The 9,738-nt window shown below is 44.3% G+C and overlaps 1 protein-coding gene across 1 annotated transcript in view; it reads left to right on the top strand.

Annotated features, from left to right (window-relative positions):
• The first annotated feature begins 418 nt into the window (after nt 1–418).
• PPP1CC (protein phosphatase 1 catalytic subunit gamma) overlaps nt 419–9,738 on the top strand; it is a 24,109-nt gene continuing 14,789 nt past the window's right edge. The window contains exon 1 of the mRNA XM_032168687.2: nt 419–673. Coding sequence (XP_032024578.1) covers nt 619–673 — 55 coding nt within the window. The 5' untranslated portion in view covers nt 419–618. The remainder of the gene's footprint in view (nt 674–9,738) is intronic.

Here is a 9,738-nt window from a genome sequence, read left to right on the forward strand (position 1 = left end):
ACACCAGATTTATCTTAAAGGGTAAATTCCAGGACCCCCGAAATCCCTCGGTGAGCTCCCACCTGGCCAGGTCTGCAAACATCTAGCCTCAATGTACAAGATCCGGCGATGGCCGCAACCGGCGGTGTGCACAGCTGCATTTCCTCCCCCAGCGCCAACTCCCGCGTGCAACTTTGCAACTCACGCTCGGGCCCGGCATTGGGGGCGGGCCTATTTACTCGGCCCGTTTGGCGGAAGGATCCTGTGCGCGGACGCGGTTGCGCTCAACCGCTCCGCCCCGCCCCGCGCCCGGGCCCCGCCCCCTCCCGCGCTCGGGCCCCGCCCCCTCCCGCGCGCCTTGTGGCCCATAAAGAAGTCCCGGCCAGGCCGCCGCACTCCCCGCGCGCATCCGTGCGCCGCCCGAGGCTGTCTAAGGAGTCGGCGGCCATTTTGTTCTTCTCGTGGTTCCAGTGGGGAGAGAAGGAGGAAGCAGGGAGCGGGGCGGCAGGGGGGGGACCCGCCGCGGCTGCTGCCACCGCCGCCACCACCGCCTCTGCTCGTGGCGTGGGAAAGGAGGTGTGAGTCCCGGGCGCGAGCCGGCGGCGGCGCCGCTGCGGGAGGGTCGGCAGTGGGAAGGCGATGGCGGATTTAGATAAACTCAACATCGACAGCATCATCCAACGGCTGCTGGAAGGTAAGGGGGGCGGCGGGCGGCTGAAGAGGGAGGCGGGCCCGAGGGCGGCCCGCGGCCCCGGGGGCTCGAGGGAGGGGAGTTGGGAGGCCGGTTGGGCTTGCAGCACCGTGGGGAGTGAGCTCCTCGAGTTGGCCCACGGGCCGGGGACTGCAGCCGGAGGGAGGCCAGCCCGGGATTCCCAACTTGTCGCCAGCCGCGGACCCTCCAGGCTCCGCTCATTCGTTGCACGAGGATGCAGGCTTCCTCCCGGCCGTGGAATTTGAAAACTCCGCTCCCCACCCCCACGTTTCCCGCCCCTACCCGTTTGCCCCTGCACACCGGACGGGTCTTTGGAGCGATGGTTGGGGATCCCAGTCCAGCCTCCTGGACGACCTGTGTCGTACTGTGCTAGATGGACTTTTCGGTGCTCGTCCTCTCGGAAGGCAGTTTGATGAGGGCATGAGTTCCACCCGGTTTGGGGGCTCTTTTCCTGCTTGCTTTTATTTTTATTTTTCGTGGTTCTGGGGTCTTGGGGGGCCCATTTCTTGTTACTTGGTAACAAGCGTTCATGTCTCAAGAGGTGTGAGAACCTATCTTCGCTTGCCCTCCAAATCCTTTTAAGTTGTTCTAATGTTGGAGAGGTCTCCGCGCTCTTTTCCTGAACGTGCATCTAAACAGGAAGCCAACGAGGCTGACGGTATCATTATCTTTCCAATGTGTCAGGCTCTGTCTTAAGCACTTTGCGTCCATGAAATTATTACTATAATCATAACTGACGCTTCTAAAGCGCTTACTGTGTGTCAGGCATTCTTTGAGCACTTAAGACAGATTTCATTTAATTCTCCCACCCATTGCAAGATATTTGCAATTTTTTTTTGTTTTTGTTATTTTACAGAAGAAACTGAGATGAAGTCACTTAACCAAGGTCACACAGTTAGTGACAGTTGGGTTTCAAACCCAGATAGCCGGGAGCTAGAACTCGCTACAGACAACACTGTCACCTTATGTAGGAAGGAAGGTGGCCAGTGGTTAAGTAAAGATTAATAGAAAGCTTTAAATTTCGGCTCGTCTAAGACTTGTGAGGTGCCTGGCAATTGATTCATGTTGATGTGGGAGAGGGGCGAGGTTCAGCTTTTAAAGAAGGAAGCTGAAGTGAGCTGCTTTCAGATTCAAGGGCATGTCAACGGATTCTAACGTCTTATCCAAGACTTTGTAAGAATTCAGTCATATCCCCTAACTTGGACACTTCATAATGGGAGCTTGGCAGTTTTAACTGCTTTTTGCCTTTATACAGTCCTAAAATATTGTTGGACTATAAATGCTGTGAGTGGTGGAGTCGAGGGCATGAACAGTTGGACAGCTCTGGTGTTAGAATTTGCAGATCTTTTAAAGTAAGTTATTAAAATGAAGCTCCTGAAAATATCTCTTCCTTTTCTTAATCTGTGCATTCTTTCCTTTTATGCTGTCTTTAAAAAAAAAATTAAATGTCATTAAGGACCCCTGAAATGCTCTTGAAACGTTATTGCAGGTGAAAACCTTGTATTGTAGGTGAAAACCTTGTCATTCCTTTAATGTCAGGTATTTATATAAGAACCATACTTTTTCATACTAGTTAATATAGTTCTTTAATTTATTCGAGGCAGCAGTTGGTCAGAAACTGATTAAAATAGTTTGCTGTAAGAAAGGAACTTTTTGTTAAATATTTTCTTTCTAAATTTTAAAATTCTGCTTATCTCTGCAGGGATATGTGTGGCTTTATTTCTCTGAGGAAACAGGAAAAGTTGGAATTTGCATGGATTAGAAACATTAGAATTTTAAGATCATCTAAGGCTTGCTAATTTAAGTTCTGGTTTGCCCATAACTGCCTCTATTCATAAACAGCTTTTGTTAATTTTAATCTTTAAAATCCTAATAAGTAGTTTGCCTGGTAAGTAATGATACATCTAAAATGAGATCATTGTTTCTTAATAGTTCTTCTTGTTATGTGGCACTTGAAAACCAGGTTTTCTTATATTTCATTTTTTGCTGAAATTAATAAAGCAGTGCATTTTAATGCCTTGGGAATAGGCTAACTGCAAAGTATACTTAAATTTTTTTTTTCTCATGGGTGTTAAATTGGCAGAGAAACAGTCGAAGATGATCCATTGAGGATACGTAGATATATCTAAGTTAAATGACAGTAATAAATTCTGTGTTTTACAATTTTTTATTTAAAAAAATTAAATTTAATAATTTAAAATAGAAATGAGAGTCTCACTGTGTTGCCTAGGCTGTTCTTAAACTCCTGGTTTCAAGCAGTCCTCCCACCTCAGCCTCCCCAGGTGCTGGGGTTATAGTCATGAGCCACCATGCCCAGCCTAAATTTTGTTCTTTTCGTAATGCCCCCAAAACCTTTTTTTTTCCCTAAATACTTTAAGATGTAAGTATATCTGAAAGTAGAGGGAATATGACTTTTGTGACTTTGGTAGATTTTTTTTTACGTGTTCAGAATTGATCTTTTAAGCTTGAGAGCAGTATAAGCTAGTTGAGAAGTAGCTCAGTAATAGTACTAAAAAGCTAACTGAAAAGTGAAGTCTTAAAAACAGCATGTTGGTTTAGATCTTAGTCACTAACCTTTGCAGTTCTTTTCTTCTCTGAACTCTGCGTATTTCTGTAAGCGAGGCATCACCTCTGCAACCCACCATGGATGCTTTTATCCAAGCTCTGCCTTGCTGATGATAAAACCTTAAGGTTGTTAAATTGTTAACTCCTTAGTATAACTGATGTTAGTTATTTAAATAACTACACAGTAAAACGGCATTTTGAGAGAAAGCCAGCTGTTGATTTGGTCTGATGTATTGAAGAAAAGTGAGATTTGGAGCAGTTTTACTTTGTAAATGACCTCCTTCAAGGAGCCGTGGTGGCTAGCATTTTTCTTGCATAGCAGGTGGTTGTAACTTACTTCATTCACATCTTGGTTTGCAAGAAGCATCTTTGCTTTGAAGAAGGCCATTGTCAAAGTGCAAGACCATGTCAGGCTCTGCAAAATTGCCTGACTTGTTTTAGTGACTTAAATATGATCTCTGCCCTGGCTCACAGAAAGTGCTTACAGATTTAATCCTCTGATACATAAGGGTTGTTCTGAAAGTAGGGAGTGTTCAGATATTCTGAAACTCTAAAATTGTTTAAATAATCCATGTGTTCAACTTTCTGGTGCAGTATAAAATGTTCATGTTCTGGTGTTTAGCCATCCCTGGTCCTAAAGATAATAAAGGACAAACATAATGGTTTAAAAAGGGGAAGGTTTCTTAATATGCTAACCAAAAAAAAAAAAAGTAATCTTTCCTAATGAACATCTGTAATTATTTAATTTTTTATTTCATTTTGGAGACAGTCTCACTCTGTCACCAGGCTGGAGTGCAGTGGTGGGATCCCGGCTCACTGCAACCTCTGCCTCCCGGGTTCAAGCGATTCTTGTGCCTCAGCCCCCTGAGTAGCTGGGATTAACAGGCACGCACCACCACGCTCGGCCAAGTTTTTGTATTTTTAGTAGAGATGAGGCCAGGCTGGTTTCGAACTCGTGACTTCAAGTGATCTGCCCTCCTCAGACTTCCAAAGTGCTGGGATTACAGGCATGAGCCACCGTGTCCAGCCTGTAATTATTTGTTTACAGGGCAGGTAATTTTTACACTCACATCCAAGTTGTCAGTTTCTAATTCCCTTATTGATAAGAGCTCTGATGTGAGCCCTTGCCCTTCCTTTCCCATCAGTATGTTGGTCGTATGCCCACTTCCTCTCCTCCTAGGCAAGGTGGGAAAGCTCTGTTGGAGACAGATGATCTGCAGCTTGCAGGAGTCCTTTTTTAAACCACAGCATTGAAAAAGGATTACTCTCCTTGTGCCCGCAGTGCCCTCTTGCCTGTCAGTAGCAGGAGGCAGCAGTGAAATCTGACAGAATTGTGTGTGACATTGTTGTGCTTGGGGGGGATGTGACATACAGGAGTGCTCTGCATTCTGAGCCTAGGGCGTTCCTCCTCAGAACTGGGCAAATGGACATGCAGTTGTAGCCCAGCAGCGGTCAGCTGTAGAAATTAGTGAGGTGATTTGATGTCTTTGAAAGCACAGTCCTATTGCAACCTGTAACTAGTGCAGAGTCACGGTACCAGTCAGCCCACTTGACTAGGTGAGGATTCCTGATGGTAAAGCAGGGAAATTATTGATGTTATATGGACTTCACCATTTAACTTAATTTACAATTGAGGCCATTAGTTGACCTTAGAGATTGAAATATGAAGGAGATAATATTCTGGGTGTCAGTCGCTTTGTAGATAAAGAACTGGAAAGTCATTCAAGACCAAGAAGAAAAGATTTCATTTCCATGGAGCTTATGGAATTCCAGGACAGAGTTTTACATTTTAAGGTCATACCTCTGTATCCAAAGCATCGAGAACAGATGATGTGTTTGTGGATCTTGGTGATTTGTGTGAAATCTCCAGCTTCCCCACTTCACGGGTTTACTGTCATCCCTCTTCTAGAAGGTAGTGGTCGTCACCGACAGCAAAGCTTACAGCAAATGAAAACTCAAAATGTAGGGTCAGATGTAGAGTCTACTCAGTGGTATATTACCGAAATGTGTTCTTAGACTGTGGAAAATTAAAGTTTTTAATGGATTGGCTTTATTCTAGGTGTAGAAAACTCAAGATGCTTTATTGAGAACAGTAGACAGTGTTTTGCAGCCACATCCTATCTGCCTTGAAAAAAATGGTGTCACTTTTATTTATTTTTTTACTAGAGACTGGGTCTCACTCTGTCCCCAGGCTGGAGACCTGAACTCCTGGGTTCAAGCGATTCTTCTTTTCATCCTCCTGGCTTGCTGGATCTATAGGCACACACCACCACACCTGACTAATTTTTTTTTCTTTTTCTTTTTTTTCTTAAAGACAGGGGTGTTGCCTAGGCTGTTCTTTAACTCCTGGGCCACAAGCAATCCTCCCACCTCAGCCTCCCAAAGTGCTGGGATTACAAGTGTGAACCACAACTCCCTGCCTTGGTGTCACTTCTCAATGCCTGAAGTATAACCCCATCAGTTAGGAAAGTCAGGATGGGAGAGGAAAGGGTGTGGAAACAATTGTGATAATCAGAACATGGACGTCTTTCTGCTGGTGACTTTCCAGAGAAACTAAAGGATTCTTTTTTCTTTTCTTTTTTTCCTTTTTTTTCTCTTTTGAGCCTTTCTCTGTCACCCAGGCTGGAGTGCAATGGCAGGATCTCAGCTCACTGCTGCCTTTACCACCCAGGTTCAAGCGATTCTCCTGCCTCAGCCTTAGTTGTTGAGTAGCTGGGACTACAGGCATGAACCACCATGCCCTGCTAATTTTTGTATTTTTAGTAGAGATGGGGTTTTACTGCGTTGGCCAGGCTGGTCTCGAACTCCTGACCTCAGCTGATCCACCCACCTCGGCCTCCCAAAGTGCTGGGATTACAGGCGTTAGACACTGCACCTGGCCCAAAGGATTCTTGATAACATTTTTGTGGTTTATGCTTTCTGCAGAAAAGAACTCAGTTGTTTATGGGAATGCTTAATGTTGGAAATATTTACTGTTTTTTTGTTTTGGTTTGAGTCTTATTTTCCTAAATCTGTCAAATATCATGAGGCTATTGATTCACTGAAATGAATATGATGTGGCATATTGTTAAAATTGTCACCTACTTTTTAACAGGATTATTTTAAAACAGCAAAATCTTCGTTGGCTTATTTTTATACCACTTGTGTCTTTCTTAGGTTCTGAAACTTCATTAGAATTCAGCTAAGGCTTTTTTAGTATATGCTATTTCTTTAATATGTTTTTCTTTAAACAATTAAGGGGCCTTTATGTGGCAAGGAAAATACTTTTTTATTCCTCATAAACTCAAACTTGTCTTAAATTTCCTTCCATAGTTTCCATCTTTGCTTTGCTTGTTGCCATTAACTAACTTTCAAAAGTTAGTATTGCTTATGAGAAAGAGCTGGTGTTGTAAATAATCACCAATGCTATTTTATTTATTTTTTTTTTTTTGAGACAGGGTCTCACTCTGTGGCCCAGCCTGGAGTGCAGTGGCATGATCTCGGGTCAGTGCAGCATCTATCTCCCGGGCTCAAGTGATCCTCCCATCTTAGCCTCCTGATTAGCTGGGACTACAGGCGCACGCCACCATGTCCAGCTGTATTTTGTATTTTTGGTAGAGACTGAATTTCACCATGTTGCCCAGGCTAGTCTCCAACTCCTGAGCTCAAGTGATCCTCCCACCTCAGCCTCCCAAAGTGCTGGGATTATAGGCCTGAGCCACCGCATCTGGCTGCTATTCTTTTATAATTCAAATTTTTACCAGTTTGTTTTCAATAAAAATGTGTGGAAGTTTTTATCATATGCTCATGTCAGTGATTTGCCAGAAAAATAGATCAGATACATTTCTACAGAGCAACCTTCGCTTTTAACAGTAATAATACATTTTCCTGACTCTCCCTTTCTAGCCAGATAAATATTAATAGTTCTACTGAAAAGTCACATCCTTAAGTCTAAATTGGTGTTGCTTTTTTGTTGTTGTTTGTTTGTTTTGAGACAAAGTCTCATTTTTGTTCCCCGGGCTGGAGTGTGATGATGCGATCTGGGCTCACTGCAACCTGCCTCGTGGGTTCCAGCGATTCTCCTGCCTCAGCCTCCCCAGTAGCTGGGATTACGGGCACCTGCCACCATGCCTGGCTAATTTTTGTATTTTTAGTAGTGACAGGGTTTCACCATGTTGGCCAGGCTGGTCTCGAACTCCTTACCTCAGGTGATCTGCCCACTTTGGACTCCTAAAGTGCTGGGATTACTGGCATGAGCCACCGTACCCGGCTGAGACAGAGTTTCTTTCTTGTTGCCCAGGATGGAGTGCAGTGGCACAATCTCGGCTCACTGTAACCTCCACCTCCCGGGTTCAAGTGATTCTCGTGCCTCAGCCTCCTGTGTAGCTGGGATTACAGGCATGCACCACCATGCCCAGCAAATTTTTGTATTTTTAGTAGAGATGGGGTTTCACCATGTTGGCCAGGCTGGTCTCGAACTCCTAACCTCAGGTCATCCGCCTGTCTTGGCCTCCCAAAGTGTTGGGATTACAGGCATGAGCCACCGTGCCCGGCCTTCTCCTTTGGTTTTGAAGTTCAATGTAGAACAGATTCTTAATTGGGAGGGTGGTATGGTGGATGCACCACTAGTTCTAGCATCGTGGCCTCGTGTCCTTAAGCTCTGTGACTTTGGAATAAGTCACTGTAAAATGGGAGATGACAGTGCCTGACTTCCTAGGATCGTTGACAGGATTGAATGGCAATATAAAGCCCTTAGTACAGTGCCTAGTGGATAAGTGCTCAGTAATGTTAATTACAACGAGTAAATAATTCTGTTTGATGGACATTGAAAATAGTGAAGTGGGCCAGGCACGGTGGCGCACGCCTGTAATCCCAGCTACTTCGGAGGCTGAGGCAGGAGAATCACTTGAACCCAGGAGGTGGAGGTTGCAGTGAGCCACGATTGCATCACTGCACTCCAGCCTGGCAACAGAGCAAGACTCCATCTCAGAAAAAGAAAGAAAAAAATAGTGAAGTGAATTTGTATGCTTTTGGCTGATATGGCAACTTTTTTTTTTTTTTTTTTTTTTTTTTTTTTTTTTTTTTTTTTTTTTTTTTTTTTTTTTGAGATAGAGTCTCACTTGTCGCCCAGGCTAGAGTGCAGTGGCACGATCTCAGCTCACTGCAACCTCCGCCTCCTGGGTTCAAGCGATTCTTCTGCCTCAGCCTCCGCAGTAACCAGCCACCATGCCCAGCCTGATACAACAACTTTTAAGAACTCTCCGGTGTTCACTTGGACTGCCAAGCCCCATTTGAAATCTCTGTTAGTCAATTCAACATGAAATTTAAGAGTAATTCTAGATTTTCATACTTTGAAAAATATTCCAGTAAAGCCTGGTAAACAAGTGGCACTGTTGTTTTATATAGTGCAGAAACATGCTTTTTGCTCATCTAAAGTATATAGTCTGGGCTGGGCATGGTGGCTCACACCTGTAATCCCGGCACTTTGGGCGCCGAGGCAGGCAGACCACCTGAGGTCAGGAGTTCAAGACCAGCCTGCAATATGGAGAAACCCCGTCTCTACTAAAAGTACAAAAATATTAGCTGGACATGGTGGCACATGCCTGTAATCCCAGCTACTCAGGAGGCTGAGGCAGGAGAATTGCCTGAACCTGGGAGACGGAGGTTGCAGTGAGCTGAGATCGCGCCACTGCACTCCAGCCTGGGCAACAAGAGTGAAACTCTGTCTCTAAATAAATACATATATAGTCTGGAATGTATATTTAATTCTAATGCCACCAGTCAACGCTACTTAAAGACTTAGACAGATTTCAGTCATGCAACAAATTTTGAGCACCTGCTGCGTGCTGGCTATGGCTCGTGTACACTACAGAGCAGGACTACTGCTGTGGGTTTACTACTGTGGGTTTACATTCTACCAGTGGGTCCAGATGAGCCGGCAGAAGCAAACTGGCAAGTATAAAACAAATACAAGCATGGTTGAGGGGGTGTGGTGGGAAATGACCTGATGTTGAGAGAGCCTTTCAAAAAGCATGCAGCAAGCTTGTGAAGGGAGAGGAGGAGATGGATGAGAGAAGCTTTTCTCCAGGATGAGGTGTGGTGTCTGAGCAGAGGCCTGGAGGCTGAGCAGCTGTATGATAACTGATGGAAGATGATTTTGGCAGTTTCTATCTTTATATAACTTTTTTCCTTCTGCTAATTGTAGGGAATTTTTTTTATTAATTTTTTTTGCACACAAAACAAACATTTTCTAAAAATACATACAAACAAAAAGATGTGTATCAAACATATTAGGAAGGTTGCACATGGGAAGACGGGGAATAGAAATGGGGGGTGGGAATTAAAATAAATGAGAGAGGGACTTTGTATGGATCGATGATAATAACTCAATCCTCTATGTCTTTGACAAAGAAGAAGGAGAAGGAAGAGGAAGAAAAAGAAAGTGGGATAAAGGATCAGAAAGGGAGGAAAATAGAAAAAATTAGAGTATGACTCCAGGGTAG

Source organism: Hylobates moloch, unplaced genomic scaffold (genome assembly GCF_009828535.3).
Source record: "Hylobates moloch isolate HMO894 unplaced genomic scaffold, HMol_V3 SCAFFOLD_12, whole genome shotgun sequence".
Classification (NCBI taxonomy): domain Eukaryota; kingdom Metazoa; phylum Chordata; class Mammalia; order Primates; family Hylobatidae; genus Hylobates; species Hylobates moloch.